The 17,247-nt window shown below is 38.5% G+C and overlaps 1 protein-coding gene across 1 annotated transcript in view; it reads right to left on the minus strand.

Annotated features, from left to right (window-relative positions):
• The window catches only part of igf2r (insulin-like growth factor 2 receptor), a 194,839-nt gene that overhangs the window by 33,690 nt on the left and 143,902 nt on the right, over nucleotides 1-17,247 (minus strand). The window contains exons 31-37 of the mRNA XM_069932070.1: nucleotides 14,726-14,925; nucleotides 12,440-12,566; nucleotides 9,797-9,931; nucleotides 6,637-6,899; nucleotides 6,176-6,397; nucleotides 2,767-2,916; nucleotides 2,442-2,603 (exon numbers count right to left, since the gene is read on the minus strand). Of these exons, the coding sequence (XP_069788171.1) occupies nucleotides 2,442-2,603; nucleotides 2,767-2,916; nucleotides 6,176-6,397; nucleotides 6,637-6,899; nucleotides 9,797-9,931; nucleotides 12,440-12,566; nucleotides 14,726-14,925 (1,259 nt within the window). The remainder of the gene's footprint in view (nucleotides 1-2,441; nucleotides 2,604-2,766; nucleotides 2,917-6,175; nucleotides 6,398-6,636; nucleotides 6,900-9,796; nucleotides 9,932-12,439; nucleotides 12,567-14,725; nucleotides 14,926-17,247) is intronic.

Raw genomic sequence — 17,247 nt, forward strand, 5'->3', positions numbered from 1 at the left:
TTCCAACTTATTGATAGTCTCCCTATTAGCTGGGTGGCCGGAACTCAGCAGTTCAAGTGTGGTGTCACCAATACCTTGTGCAGCTGTATCATGAAATCCAAATTTTTGTACTTAAAACCCCACCCAAAAAAGACTAGTGTGCCAAACATCTTTCTCACCGTCCCATGGAACTATGGACTTTTATTCATTGTGATCATTCTCTGGTTATTTTGTGTACATAAAATTTAAATCCCCATAATCTGCTTTGTAAATCTCACTTTCTGCACCATGGAATTATACTGATAAAATCAGATGCTTGAACTCGAGTTCCATAGGGATCTGTTCTAGGACCCCTGCTCTTTGATTTTATAAATGACCTAGATAAAGGAGTGAAAGGATGGGTCAGCAAGTTTGCAGATGATATGAAAGTTTTAGGAGTTGTGGATAGTGCTGAAGGTTGTCAAAGGTTACAAAAGGATATAGACAGGATGCAGAGTTGGGTGGAAAAGTGGCAGATGGAGTTCCATCCAGTTAAGTGTGAGGTGATGCATTTTGGGAAGGTCAAGTCTGAAAGTTGAGTACAGGGTTAATAGTTAGATACTTAACAACATGGGAAAATAGAGTGACCTTGGGTCCAAATCTCAAGGTTGCCGTGCAGGTTGATAGGATAGCTAAAAAGACCTATGGGATGCTGGTCTTCATTGGTCAGGGGATTGAGTTTCAAGAGTGGAGAGGTCATGTTGGAACTCTACAAATCTTTGGTGAGACCACACTTTTTTAAACATTACATTTAGATATACAGCACAGTAACAGGCAATTTTGGCCCACGAGTCTGTGCCACCTAATTTACATCAATTGACCTACAACCCCAGTACGTTTTGTACGGTGGTAGGAAACTGGAGCACCAGGGACACCCATGCAGATACAGGGAGAATGTACAAACTCCTTACAGACAGCGTGGGACTTGAACCCTGGTCCCGATCGCTGGCACTATAAAGGCATTGTGCTAACTGCTACACCAAACGCGAACTTACAATATTGTCTTCAGTTTTGGTCATTTCATTATTGAAAAGATGTGGAAGCTGTGGAGAGAGTGCAGAGGAGATCTACCTATTGGGAAACAAGTCTTATGAGGCGAAGTTAGCAGATCTGGGACTTTACTCTTTGGAGTGAAGAGGGATGAGAGATGTCTGAGAGGTCTACAAGATTATGAGAGGCATAGATAAGGTAGACAATCAGCAGTGTTTTTCCCAAGGCAGGAGCAGCAAAGTGTAGGGAGGAAAGCTTAGGGGAGATGTCAGGGGCATTTTTCTTTAAAAACAGAGAATTGTGGGTGCCTGAAATGCCTTGCCATGGCTAGTGAAACATTAGGGTCATTTAAGAAACACTTAAATAAGCACATGGATGATAAAAAGTAGAGGATTGAGGTAAGAAGGGTTTAGTTTTTTGGTAGGAATATGTATGTTGGTACATCTAGGACTGAAGGGCCTGTGATGTGCTGAGGTGTTCTACCTTCTTAATATTTCCTGACTAATTCTCCACTCCTTTAAACCCACTGCTCCCTGCCAGTTATGAATACAAATAGATCAGTGAGCGCATTGAGTCCACACATATCTCAAAGTAATATCTGCTGTTGTCGTTCACAGGCCCTCAACAACCTTAGCATTCAGAAATACATAAAGCACCCAACAACTCTTTGGTGTACAGTCAAAGTTAAGGCTATCTCAAAAGTACTGCAAGGTTAATGGCTACTGCTTGAAGGTGTAATCCATCTGCCTGGCACAGTTCTCTTTTCCCGAATTTATTTACTTATTTCCACATAATATTAACATTTGTTGTTTTCTCTCTCAAGCCCAATTATTAAGCAACCTTTTGACCATTAGAAAATAGTTATATGTATTTACCAGAGAAGCAGGATGTTCTTCATTTCAACTCTCATTCCAACAATGCTGACGTTATAAGCTTTCAATTCAAGTGTTTGTATATGTACTGATGCAACCCAAGTCTTATTGCTGCAGATTCTCAGTTACATAAAGCACACTAATATAATTGAAATGCCACAAAAGGGTACAAAAAATAATAAATTGGTCAGTAGTACAAAAAACGTATTCTGTTGGCAGAGGTCTTGTTGTGGTGTTATGGACATGACATTGTGAAGAAAGCACATCAGCACCTCTATTTTCTCAGGAGTTTGCAAAGGTTTGGTATGACTTTGAAAACCGTGGCAAACTTTTATTCTTATTACTAAAAGGAGAGCTTACATTCACATCCCAGTCCTTCAATGGCAGTTTTACCACTGCAGTTTGCTGCTTCAGCTTAAAATACCCCTACCTTGTACAAGTTTGTCTGTCATTTTACTGCGAGATATTAATTTGTGCTTGCAAATTTCAATACTGTGCTCTCTGTATCCAAGTTCAAGAGGATCCGCATTCAGCAAAGCTATCCTTAGTCAAAACAATTACCTGATATCTTCCTCCTGTCAAAGGAGATAAATTGAACGTGTAATGCAACTGTTGCTCAGTAAGTGAACAGCCAGATGTAACCACTGAATCCGGGCAAACCAATGGAGTTGCCCATTCAAATACGTAACTGCAGTCTGATTTTCTCATCATTTTTGGTCTTCCCTAGAGAGAAAAATGTGGAGGTCATTAAATGGACTGGCAATCTTAAACAATTGCATTAAGACAGCACAACCCTGGAGTTATTACTTATATGGGATGACTAAAACATATGTTAAATGCTCGGTTTAGATATCATATAACTATAGAAGTTGAGTAACCCCCTTACCAATTCTACACGTCTGACACAATGAAATACAATGAGGGAGTCGTAAGTCAGTTTCTTGTTGGCTTGGCAAGTAGTGTTGCTGGTGAAAGAAATATAGACCTCCTGGGTCACTGAATTAATATGTGGAGGTCCAGAAATATAACCAATAGCCTGAAATTGGAAAAAAATCATTAAAACTTCTGAATATGTTAATACATTTCATTAACCTCAGGGTGCAAGCTGTACTTCAGCTAGTTAAACCATAACTGACACCTGCAGACATAAATATACTACAGAAATACATTAGAAAGACAAGAGATTCAAATATAACACATCAAATTTTCCTCAAAGAAACCAACAAACTGTTCACAGTTGAATAAATCTCATCTCTAATGGTCAAAGCTAAAAATGGTTCTTTCAAACCTCAACATTAAGGGAATTCACAGGATCGAAAAACAAAATAACACCAAGCTACCAATGGGCTTGTGACACAGAAGAAAAATTAAAAAAGTAGGTTTGTAGAAAATTGTTCAGATAGAAAGACTGGGGAGGGAAAATGTTCAAGCCCAGGCAACTGGAAGAGACAGCTGCTACTGAAGTAATGAAATATCTGGTATCTACACAGGATAATATGATGCAGCACATGAAATACATGTAAAAGGGAAACTGGTGCCAAATGTATTAGAATTCTTTGATTATGTAACTAGGAATTACTAGAGAAGAACCAGTACAAGACATCTGAAATTTCCAAAAGACTAAAATGTCGCAGGGGATCATGGTAAAAGGTAATATGCGTTGGTGAACAGTTAGAAAAAAAATAACTGGGTCATACTGGTTGGAAAGATGGGGCATTTCAGGAATCAATGTTGGGCCTTCACCTACTTGTGATCAATTTTAATGACATAAGTGAGGAGTCAGCATAACATTACCCAGTTTGCTGACAGCATAAAGGCTGCAGTAAAATTGTGAGAAGTGCAAAGCAACTGCAAGAGGACGTAGGAGGCTAAATGATCAGGTAGGAACATAGATGAAATTCTGTTATTTTAACAGTTGCTCCCGTATGGTCATCTCGCCGTCAGAGAAAATAGCTTCCCCTCCACTGCCATCAACTCAGCCCTTATCCACATATCCTCTTTTTGTCACACATCTGCCCTGTCCCACTCTGCCCCAAGATGCAACAACGACAGGATTGCCCTTGTCCTCACCCATATGTTAACCTCGCAATTTCTGCCACCTACGTGAACCCATCACCAGACACATCTTCCTCTCTCCTCCCCTTTCCACAGGGACTGTTCCTTCTGGGATTTCCTCGTGCACCCATCCCTTCTCACTAGTCGACCCCTTGCTATGTATCCCTGTGACTGCAAGAAATGCTCAACGTACCTACAACTCTTATCTCACAACCATTTGATGCCCCGATCAATCCTTCTAAGGGAAGCAACACTTCACCTGTGAATCTGCAAAGGTCATCCACTGCATCTAGTGCTCCTGTTGTGCCGCCCTCTATATCAGAGATTGCGAGATTGAGCTCCTCCGCTCTGTTCGCTGCAGGAACAGAGACCTTCCAGTGACCAACCATTTTTATTCCAAACCAACATGCCTGCCCAACATGACCTTGTGCACTGTCAAACTGAGGTAATTTGCAAATTGGAGTAACACCACCCAATACTTTATCTGAGCACACTCCAACCAAATGGCATGAACGTAGACCTTCAGTTACCATTAATACTCCTCCCTAAGCCATTCTCTTTCCCTATCCTTCTGTCTTATTTCCTCCAGCTCCCCAACTCCTGCCCTCTCTAGAGAGCCACCCTGACCCCAACTACTCAGTTTTTTTCACTTCTATCCTCCCACCCATAGTCACCTATGACCTCTTACCTATTAGCCTGTACTCTTTCCCCACCCCCAAATTTTTATTCAGATGCCTGCCTACCTTTTGCTCATACCTCAATGAAGGGCTCAGGCCTAAAGCATTGGTTATCTTTTACTTTCTATAGATGCTGTGTGACATGCTGTGTTTCACCAGCCCTTTTGTGTATGGCAAATGAAAGGTTGGCTTTTTATTGTAGAGGGGCTAGAGTACAAAGGGAATGTGTACAATTTTGGTCTCTTATTTAAGAAACGGTAAACTGTTTTGGAGTCTGTGCAGCAGGTTCACCGGATTGACTTCTGGGATGAGGGATTGCCTCACGAGAAGTAACTGAATGTGTACACTTTGGTGTGCGCAGAAATGAGATGCAAGATTAAGGATTTCACAGGTCAGCTTCTACATGACTGTTTTCCTGGTGCAGATACTATTCCACGTAGAGGCACAATCAAGGAATTGCCTATTGTCTATATGATAACAATATGATCTTTTGACTTCCAGTAATCTGTTGTCTTATTTGCAAAGTAGGAAAATTGTAGGAGTTATGGAGAATTTCTTTTCAACCTCAAGTAAGTCTGACTGTAAGAACTGTAAGGGGTGCTGAGGCAGGAATTGCCTTGCAGCACGCAAAAAGAAATTTAATGTAACACAACACTGTTTTATTACCATGATAATAAAATGAATCGAAGAATAACTGAGAACAGGTCATGCTTTATTGTAGGACTGGATTAACAGAACTGTGAAATAGTTTTATCTTGGGAGGCTTTTATTCAGTACATTGAGTGGTTCTATACTGACACCTCCTCACACTTTGTTTTGAAATTCAACCAGGTGAATGTTACACTGAGCTGGTTAATACCCAGTTTACATACATTTTTTTAAAGTGCATTTGGACAGACAATTGAAAATGGAATGCTCATGAACCTGGCAAGCTGAAGGGCCCATTTCTGCACTGTAGCACTTTATTACAATTAAATCTGCCACCACTACTTGCCCATGAACATTCCAGACCCCAATACTTACTGCAGAAGAAAATGATTTAAAAAAAATCAATCATCTCCACTCTACTCACCACAGGAGGTCTCTTTTGCCAATGACCAGCTTGAAGAAAACCATTCCTGCTTGTCCAATCTATCCTTCCCCAACAGACGAATTTCAGTCCAACAGAGGCAGACAAAGTTGATCTCAAGGCCCACTCAAGCAGCCTACCAAATGCTGCTGCTGCTGACGTTCAATATATACCCAGGGTTGTAGGTTAATTGGGCCAAAATGGCCTGTTACCATGCTATTTGTCTAAATTTAAATTAAAAAATATGGCGGCATAGACAGGGAGAAGTATTCCCCACAAGAATACTAAAATTATCCACCATTCAAAAATGGTCAGTGGCCCCAGCTTTCTCTTTCTTTCCATCTAATAATAATTTGATCTTTTCATCAAAACATGTGATGCAGCAAAAGATGTTTATAATATTTACCCAGATGTCACCAGATGCTCCAACTGAAAAGAGAGATCATATGAATATTGAAGCAAGGTAAGGGCGTTTGAATGTGTATTCAACTTACCACAGGTGGTCCATCCACAGGGTCCATACACACAGCTGAACCAGGGGGGCAGGTAATCCCTGGTACAGGAAGCAGTGGTTGGCAAAGGCTGATATAAAAATCAGGAAAGTCACCTTGGCCACCATTAGCCACATCTTCATCCTCTGCTGTGTAGTAGCCATCCTTCTGGATCAGAGGACTCAGGTCAATGATTGAGCTGCCATTCTTCACTGAACATCTTACCTGGTAAGCAAACCAAGAAATACAAGAAAACAATAAGTTACTTTGTAATAGGAAAGAAAACAGATGCTTCAGATACTGATGGCCATCACTACTTATATAAACACTGAAGCAGAAAATTAAAATTCAACCAAGTTAACAATTACAGAAATGAAAACTGTGAGAACATTTTTTTTAAAATAAACTTGAATTGAAAATGCAATTTTTAAAGATTACAATTATAAAACTTCAATGAGAACTACCTCGTGTTCGCATGCCAGCTGTGTATGCCAAGAAAAATAATGAGTGCATGTCTTCTCATCGGAAGCCACGAGAACAGGACCCATCCCTGCACCTGTGCCTGTACCGCAGACAAAGCTGAAAATGCTTCTGTGATGAAGTGAAGGGTTGCTGGAGCAGGGATCACCTCCATCATAAGTAAGTCTCAATATATGATCAATGTACGTCAATTTGTTGCTGAAATTCCCTGCGTTGATCACTTTCTGACCTTCTATGATACATACACCTGCACAACAAAGAGTGCATGAACAGCAATACAATGGAATGTCACATCTTTGAACACATCAATAGTTTTCATTCTGAAATGTTCACAGCATTCATTTAAAACATACTACTTTGGTGCAAAGGAGGTTTTGGAGAGATGGACCAGGAATTGTTCATGCACAGTCAGTCTTATTCAGTAATGATGTCTCACTCAGTCCCAAATTGGAGGGCAATAAGGAAACTGATCATGGATTTGTAACTGCAAACTGAATTGCAATCCATCTTGTGCTGGAAATGAGTATTAAATAAAAACTGCTTTCCATAAAATGGCTTGACAACTGGTAAATTAATCAGATTAATGGCAGTCAGTTGAATGTGTTTCCTTATTTAATCATCGGCAAGGGGATAAAAGGTAATCAGCTATTTTTCCTCTGTCTTAAAACCCTCTTCATCTCATCCACTTTCATCTCAAACCATTACAAGCATCTCACAGTGTACCTCTAAACTAGATGATTAACTGCCCCAGTTGCTTTTTCTCTGCCACGCCCCCCCCCCCCCCCCCAATTGTTTGGCATTTTTTTTTCCCTCATGAGACTACTCAGAATATCTCAATATAGGGCAACTCTGCTGGAGCATTAGAAGGGATGACCTCAAGTCCCATTTACAATGCCAGACACACAGAAAAGATCCCCTTGGAACTAACAAGAAGAGCAAAAAAGTACTCAATTATTCTCTCCTACCTGGTATTTCTTTCAGCCCATCAAGTCTATGTCTGGTTCCAAAGTATTCCCATCAAACCCTTTCCCCTTCATTTCACTGCACTCTCTCACGCATGCCCACCAACTCTGCCTAATTGGGTGACAGCCTTGTGGAGCATCTATGCTCAGTCTTCAGGAGCATAGTCTGCCTGCCTTATTCATTTGCCATCCCCACTCTGACATTAGTAACAGTCCAGGAGATCATAGTCAAAGAGTTGATACAGAAATCTGAGAAACAATACTCCATCTTTCACATAAGCACATTGCACATCAATACTGAATTCTCTAACTTCAGGTAATTTGCTTCTTCACATTTGCTTCAGTACTGGCCATTTTTGCCTGATTCCTCTTGTTTTTTCTTTCCATTTGTATATTCTGTCTTGCTCAGCACACTCCAGTAGGACAGACTTTACAACATTGACAAAGCACAGGAGATTGCAGTTGCTGGAATCTGGAGCAACAATTAGCAGGTCGAGCAGCAGTGGAAGAAAAAGAATTATTCATGTTTCAGGCCAGAACATTGACAATTATTTTTCTCCCTCTATATCTGCTCGACCTACTAGCTCCTCCAGCAGATTGTTAGTTTATAACATTGGCAACGATCAACACAAAAATAGCTAACTGTCCATTTAATGGTGATATTATTTCATCCTATTCCCTTTGCAACCCTTTTGCTCCATCTCTGATACTTAGACGAACTTGCTTTCTCTCCAAGTTCTGATGAAAGGTCTTTAAGCTGAAACATTAACTGCATCTTCCCAGCATCCCACAAATGCTGAGTTTTTCCTGGGATTTTGTTGTTTTATTCAGAGGAATCTGACCAAAACAGCCCAAAGATTTGGTGAGACCTCATCCAGAGGACTATGAAGTTTTGATCTTCATACTTTGGAAACCATACATTTGCAGTGTAGATCCACAACACTTGCATCAGGGTGAATGAATTTTTCCTAAGAACTGAGTAGTAGTGTATATTCATTGTAGCTGAAAAGACAAGGGGCAACCTCTTTCAGAAAATATAATTCTGAGGAATTGAAAGGTAAATGCAGACAAGTTGCTTGCTTTGGCTGGATTTCAAGACTGGGGGATGGTCTCAATTAAATTTCTGACTGGGGTGGAGGAAAAAATCTTAATCAGAGGACTGCAAATCTTTCCATTTTTCTACTTGAAGGATGTAATAAATGTTGGATAGGTTTAGAACAGAGAATAGAATTTTGATTAAAATGCATCAAATAATAGGGGGACTGAGCAGAGAAGTGCACTCAAAGTACATGATCTCACTGAATCACAAAATATGTTTGAAAGGCTGCGAGACCTGTTGGTGCTACCATGTTCTTTGCATTGGGAGAAAGTTTATATTAATCAAATGATACAAATTTAAATGGGAGTCCTAGATAGAGAGAAGCTTACACAACATTCAAAGATGACTGATCAATAGGGTAGATGTTAAAAGTATCTGTCATCTTGGCTTTGTCAACAAATGTAATGCAGAGAAACTTCAAGGATAGTGGGCTGGCCTCAGCCTAACTATTGCTGCCAATTCTAGGTATCATGCTTTAGAAAACAACCCATTGACAATTGATGCAAGTCTTTGATTTAAAAAAAATCAAGATGATACTCAAAAATCTATAAAAACACACACATCTAGTTGTTTGAAAAGCATTACTGGAATAGTTGCAAGAAGATGACGCGATAATAAATAATTTAAAGATTGTAAGAAAAAGGAACAAATGTGTCCCATTGAGTTCACACCATCATGAGCTGATCCACTCACTCCCACTGTCCTGACTTCTCCCCATGACATTTGATGCCCTGACTATTCAGAAACCCTGACTGTTTAGGTAAAATAATTATAAAACCAAGGGAAAGTACAGTGGAATTAGAATAAATCGGTTGCACCACAAAGCAGAGAAATAGGCAGGATAATTGAGAGACACTAACTTTAAAATATTGAGGCTTGAATAAATATTTTGTTTCAACAAGAGAATTTAAAAAAACCCTAATTTAATCATGAGAAAAATGCTCCTGTACAAGTTTGTTCAAGTTCAATAGCCATGATAAAGCTTGATATAGTAAAGGCTTGCCTCCAAGAGAGATTAATTCATATTTCACTGCAAACTTATAAATACTATCAACACAAGTCAACAATCTTTTCAATACATACCAACATCAACACCTGAGCATCCAGTACCTTCCACACGATCACAAACATTAAGGCGAATGAATTTGTCTCTGATTGTATGGTCATATACAATATGGCCATGGTTCGTTCGCAGTGAGTTTAGGTCAAATAAGTGCCCTGCGTACAAAAAAAAACAAAATGATTTCTTGTAGGTGATTTAGCTAAATTAATTCATACACAAATCTTTATTTTTTGACTCAGAATTTATTGTCATGAATATGTCACAAAATTTGTTGCTTTGTGGCAGAATTACAGTGCAAATATTTATATAAATTACATTTAATAAAAATTAAATAAATTAATGCAAAAGAAGAGGAAGTGAAGCAGTGTCTGTGGTTCATTGTCCATTCGGAAATCTGATGGCAGAGGGGAAAAAGCTGATTTTGTGTTGCTGGGTGTACATCTTCAGGGTCCTGTACCTCCTTTTTGATGGTAGCAGTGAGAAGAGGGCATGACCTGGATGATAAGGGTCCTTGAGGATAGAAGCCACTTCCTTAATTTGAAACCACCTCTTGTCGATGTCCTCAAATGGAGTGAAGACTGAAGCCCATGATGGTACTGGCCAAGTTAACAACTCTGTAGTCTTTTCGTGTCCTGGGCATTGGCACCTCCACACCAGATAGTGATGGAACCAGTCAGAATGCTTTCCACGGTAAACCTGTAGAAATCTGTGTCTTTGCTGACATACCAAATCTCCTCATGAAGTATAGGCACTGGTGAGCCTTCTTTGTGACTATCAAACTAGAGGCCCCAGGACAGATCTTCAGAGATATTGATGTCCAGGAATTTGAAGTTCTTAATCTTTTCCGCTGCTGACCCCTTGATGAGGACTGGTTCGTGTTTTCCTGATTTCCCCCTCCTGAAGTCAAAATCAGGTCCTTAGTTTTGCTAATGTTGAGTACAAGGTTGTTTTTGTGACACGATTCAATTAGCTGATCTATCTCCCTCCAGCATGCTTCTTCATTGCAGTCTGTGATTCTGCTGATGACCTTGGTGTCGTTGGTAAATTTATAGATGGCATTTTAATTATGTCGAGCCGCATAGTCATAGGTGTAGAATGAGTGGAATACGAGGCTAAGTACACATCCTTAAGGCACACCTGTGTTGATTGTCAATGAGGAGACATTGTTTCTGATTCATACGGACTGTGGCCTTGTGATGAGGAAGTCAAGGATTCAATTTTTTTTAAAAGACTTTATTTAAAATTTTTATAACATGTAAAGACTTTATTTAAAATATTTATAAAATGTAAAGACTTTATTTAAAATTTTTATAACATGAATACAATAAAGAATTACATTTAAAGAAAAATAGAAAAAAAATTTAAAAAGGTATGATTACAATATTACATCAGAAAACTACACAAAATAACCCCCCCCGTTAATTGTAACACAATATTAATAGTCTAACTTAAAATTAATCCAACCCTCCCCCCAAAATAAAGAGTGAAGTTAATAAAATTGAGATTATATATGAAAAAAAAATACCCACTTACAAAAGAGATAAAACTTAACCTAAAAAAATTCTAACAAAAAAAATTGTCAATACTAAAATATCACACTTAAACATATATTTAAATCAAACTTAAATGTATATAATTAGCAAACGGAATCCACTTTAACTTATAAAAAGACATCTTATCCTGAATTGAAAAAGATATCCTTTCCATAGTCAAACAAAATTTCATTTCCAAATACCACTTATCTAAAGTTAGTATATTTCTATCTTTCCAAGTAAGTGCTATACATTTCTTAGCCACAACTAAAGCTAAATAAATAAATGAAATCTGATAATCCTCTAAACCTAAATAGATTAATGATTGCATGTTCCCTAATAAAAATATATCGGGATCTAATACAAGATGGATATTATATAAACTGTTAAAAACAGATTGAATACCTTTCCAAAACTGTTGCAATCGATCACAAAGCCAAACAGTATGCAAAAAAGTATTGGCCGTCTGATCACATCGAAAACAAGAATCCAACTTACAAGGATTCAATTGAAGAAGTGTGTGCAGAGGCCCAGGTTTTGGAGTTTGTTGATCAGTACTAAGGTGTGTTGAAAGCTGAGCTGTAGCCATTGATCCACAGTTGAGTGGAGAGTCAGCAATATGCATCTGCTGTGGAATGATTGTGACAGTAGGCGAATTGCAGTGGGTGTAGATCTTTACTTAGGGAAGAGTTAATTCAAGCCATGACCAACCTCTAAAGCATTTCATCACAGTACATGTTTGTGCTATTGGGCAATAGTCATTGAGGCAGTTCACTCTGCTCTTCTTGGACACCCACCAGGATGATTGATGCTCTTGAAACAGGTGGCAAGTTAAATGCAAACAATAAGCATTTGATGGACAACCAAGAAATTCACCCTTTTAAGAATTAATGAAATACATTTTTACAATTTAATATACTACTGCACATTTCACTAAAGAAACAATTTTAATACAAAACACACTGAAGCCCTAGCAAAACACTAAACACTGTCAATAACTGGCACAACTCTGCAGGACTATTGATGTCCGCACTGGATAAGTGTTTTCTTGCTTTAAGGTTTAGAATGAGAAAACCTAATCAATTGCTTTAATCTATGGGTGGGTATGTGGAAGGCGCAATATACACTGACCTGTAATGGGGTTAGTCACCATGCACTGATTGTGTATGTTCTTGGTCACTGGACAGGCAGCAGCAGTAAACCATAAAAATGTATACTTGCAATCTTGAATGGCAGTGATCAAATATGGCTTTGTGTTCTACAAAAAAGGAGCATTTTCAAAATGTGTAAGTATTTCATAATTAGAATTTGACCCAAACATTGGTAAAAACAGCTGATAGCCTCTCTTATTCAATTATATTTCGAAGCCCATCTGCAGGTTCAATTAGCTAGATTACTGTATTAGGATAAAATTTAACCATATTCAATACATTAAAAATAAAGGAAGTAACTGTGATTTTTTTATTCCCATCACGCTCAAGCCTGACCCATTATAATATTTAATGGACTCAGCTGACTGGAGAACTTTCAATGTAGAAACACAAGTGAACAGAGGAGTTTGGGGATGGTACCAGAGTAGATTTAGAACAAGGAGTGCACATGGCTGACAAAAAGATGAACCTAGCCAGGGGCCACAAGAATGCCCATTGCTACACCTTGATTTATTTTTAGCAATTAGAACAGAGAACAGCATGGGCCCTTCTGCCGATGATGTTGTGCCGACCTATATAAATTTATTCTGCATCAATTGGAACCTTCCCTACCCACAGTCCATTCACCTATTTTTCTTATATTCATGTGCCCATCTAAAAGTCTTAAATATTCATACTGTACCACAGCCATCAATACATTCTCAGCACCTACCATTCTGCAGAAAAGAATCTTACCTCCCCTAAATTTTCACCTTAAACTGAGGTCATCATGCAGCCATGGGAAAAAATGTGCTAGCTATCCACCCCATCTATGCCTCTCAATCTTATATACCTCTATTAAGTAATCACTTCTCCTTCGTTAATCTAAAGAGAAAAGCTCTAGATTTGTCAACCTTGCTTCATAAGGCATCTTCCATATGCAGACAATCCCCAGTAAACTTTCTCTCCATCCTCTCTGAAGCAACCAAATCCTTCCTGCAATAAGGCAACCAGAATTGAACACAATATTCTAAGTGTGGTCTAACCAGAATTCAATTGGAAAGAATAATGAGAAAAATTAAGGAAAGCACGAGCTATACACTGCACACTACAGCACGATACACAAGATAACATCCCTCCACACTCTGTCCTGGAGAAATGTCTGAACGATCTTTGCCTCCACATATACTGCTTGGCCCACCAAGTTCTTAGAGCAGTTCCTTTTTTGGACACTGTTCATACTTTTCCATCAGGATTGCTTCAGGAAAGTGTTTTTGCTGTATAAACACAATGCAGGCTCTCCGATCTCCCCATGCAATGTTATGCAATAGGCAAATGAGCACCCCACACAAACAAAAGCAAACACATCACATTTTTAAAAAAAGTTTATCACCTCGTGTTCATTGTTACATAATATTAGTGAACACAAAGGGGCAATAAAACTGACTTGAAATGACCAACAATGTTCTGAAATGAACAGGAGGTGACAGAAAATTCCCTTAACCACTATTAAAAGTTCTTCAACTATATACTGACATACAATAGTGTGATAAAACTAAAAACAAATGTAGACTATAAGCAACAATTTAAGATATACTGGCTTGGCATGCCTTTAATGCATGATAGATTTATTTCAGTGAGAGGTGCCCATAATCAACTGAGGGAGCTCCAGATCATCATGGATGCTGATGGAAAAATCTGGAGGAGGGGCTGCAGGAACTGCCAAAGATCACTTTGAAAGCTTTGCTCTGCCACAAGGCCGTTACCATGGAGGGAGAAACTTGAAGAATGATACTGAAGGTACATAACAGTTCAGTTTTGAGAGAGATCTTGAAGCACCAGTATGGGACAGCCATGTGATTGCAAGGGTTTTACTTCGCAGAGAATAATTAAAAGCATAAAAGACAAAACAGCTGTCAGTCCCAGAAATTGGCAGTGGATATTTTATGTTTCCACAATGTTATTTATTCCTTCAAATATTAGTTTGTGATGACAAACAGCAGTCCCTGACAAAACCGAAGAGCACCATCAATCTAAGCCAGAGAATAGAGCACTTCTGAATTTTCTGTCCCCATGCTTTACTCCAGAGCACAACAAATTGGTTGTACATCTGTTGAAGGAATAACTGCATAAACAGATCAAGCAGGCAAAACATTTTCAGGCACCATTAAAGCCAGATCAAACAGAACAGTCTCCTAGGAAGATAGATTTCCTCATACAAAGCACAATGGATTTGATGCCTCTTAATTTCGATTACAAAAATATTTGATCTCAAAATGAGACTTACAATTGCATTTTCATCACATTTAAAACGTATGGTGGTTGTTTTATTGCGAATTCCATCGGGACAGAGATCTCCATTTTCATATTGCAGGATTAGCAGACCAGGCTGTTGCCACTTTGGTCCAGAAGCTACCTCTCCTAGACTGGAATACTTGTTGCCAGTTTTCAGGCAGGCAGCTGCTCGGAAAGGACAATCCCAGCTGCCTGCAAGCAGAAAAAAAACCATATTTAAACAGGTTTTGTAAATCTGTGATAATAAACCTGTAAACATCAAAATCATTCTGTAAACTGCACCTACATCCTTCCGAAAAAACTTATCTAGGAACACAAGAACAGATTGCTGGAATAGAAAAAAGACAGAATGCTAGATAAACAGGTCAAGCAGCACCTGTGAAGGAAAAAGATTTCAGTCAATATTTTAGGCCGAGACTTTGCATCAGGTTGTAGAGAAAGGGGGGGGAGAGATAAAAAAAAATCTCCTCAATATGAACATGACTTCGATAATGTTGGATCCCATTTTTTAAACTTTTGGGGCGTGATATATACCGTGTAACCAATTATACTGTATCATGCGTAACCTTGTGTTTATTGTATTCTTCATAGTTCTAGAACTTAACTTTTCCCATACTTCATTTTTTAATCTTTATGTTTAAATCTTTTTCCCACTTTTGTTTGGGTTTATAGCTTATTTCATCATTTTCCTTCTCTTGCAGCTTGATGTACATGTTCGTTATAAATCTTTTTATTATCATGGTTTCTGTAATCACATATTCAAAGCTGCTTCCTTCTGGTAATCTCAGTCTGTTTCCCAATTTATCCTTTAAGTAGGCTTTCAGTTGATGGTATGCAAACATTGTACCATGAGTTATTCAATATTTTACTTCATTTGTTCAAATGTTAATAAATTATTTCCCAAAACATCAATTTTCTATTCTTTTAATTCCTTTTCTCTCCCATTCTCTAAAGAAAAGGTTATCTACTGAAAAAGGGATTAGCTGATATTGCGTCAATAATAATTTTGGTAGTTGGTAATTTGTTTTTTTCCTTTCTAAATGAATCTTCTTCCATATATTGAGTAAATGATGCAGTACTGGTGAGCTTTTATATTGTACCAGCTTTTCATCCCACTTATAAAGCACATGTTCCGGTACCTTCTCCCCTATTTTATCTAGCTCTATCTTAGTCCAATCTGGTTTTTCCCTTGTCTGATAAAAATCTGATATATACCTTAACTGTGCTGCTCTATAATAAATTTTAAAGTTTGGTAACTGCAAACCACCTTGGTTGTACCTCTCTGTTAATTTAACAAACGCTATCCTTGGTTTCCCCCTTTCCATAAAAATTTCCTTAATATTCTCTTTAGTTCATTAAAGAATTTCTCTGTTAAGAGAATTGGTAACAATTGAAATAAGTATTGTATCCTTGGGAAGACATTCATTTTAATGCAATTTACCCTCCCTATCAACGTTAGTGGTAATTCTTTCCAATGTTCTAAGTCTTCCTGCAATTTCTTTATTAATGGCTGATAACTTAATTTGTACAGGTAGCTTAAATTATTATCTAATCTAATATCTAGGTATCGGATTGCTTGCGTTTGCCATTTAAATGGTGATTTTTAAAAAATTCTGTATATCCGCATTACTCATTGGCGTCGCTTCACTTTTATTTGCGTTGATCTTGTACCCCGATATTTCTCCATATTCCTTCAATTTTTTATGTAGTTCTTTTATTGATATTTCTGGTTCTGTTAAGTATACTATGATGTCATCTACTAATAAACTGATTTTATACTCCTCTATTTTTATCCATTTTTTAAATTTTCTGTCATTATCAGTTCTGCCAATGGTTCTATTGCTAAAGCGAACAGTGAGGGAGATAGTGAACATCCCTGCCTAGTTGACCTACTTAATTTAAATTGGTTTGATACATATCCATTTACTGTTACCTTCGCCAATGGTCCATTATATAATGCTTTAATCAACCCTCTTTTCAATCTTCTTCAGCATGATGCTGAACCAAGCCATGAAAGACCCCAACAATGAAGACGCTGTTTACATCCGGTACCGCACGGATGGCAGTCTCTTCAATCTGAGGCGCCTGCAAGCTCACACCAAGACACAAGAGAAACTTGTCCGTGAACTACTCTTTGCAGACAATGCCGCTTTAGTTGCCCATTCAGAGCCAGCTCTTCAGCGCTTGACGTCCTGCTTTGCGGAAACTGCCAAAATGTTTGGCCTGGAAGTCAGCCTGAAGAAAACTGAGGTCATCCATCAGCCAGCTCCCCACCATGACTACCAGCCCCCCCACATCTCCATCGGGCACACAAAACTCAAAACGGTCAACCAGTTTACCTATCTCGGCTGCACCATTTCATCAGATGCAAGGATCGACAATGAGATAGACAACAGACTTGCCAAGGCAAATAGCGCCTTTCGAAGACTACACAAAAGAGTCTGGAAAAACAACCAACTGAAAAACCTCACAAAGATAAGCATATACAGAGCCGTTGTCATACCCACACTCCTG

Source organism: Narcine bancroftii, chromosome 4 (genome assembly GCF_036971445.1).
Source record: "Narcine bancroftii isolate sNarBan1 chromosome 4, sNarBan1.hap1, whole genome shotgun sequence".
NCBI classification, from domain to species: domain Eukaryota; kingdom Metazoa; phylum Chordata; class Chondrichthyes; order Torpediniformes; family Narcinidae; genus Narcine; species Narcine bancroftii.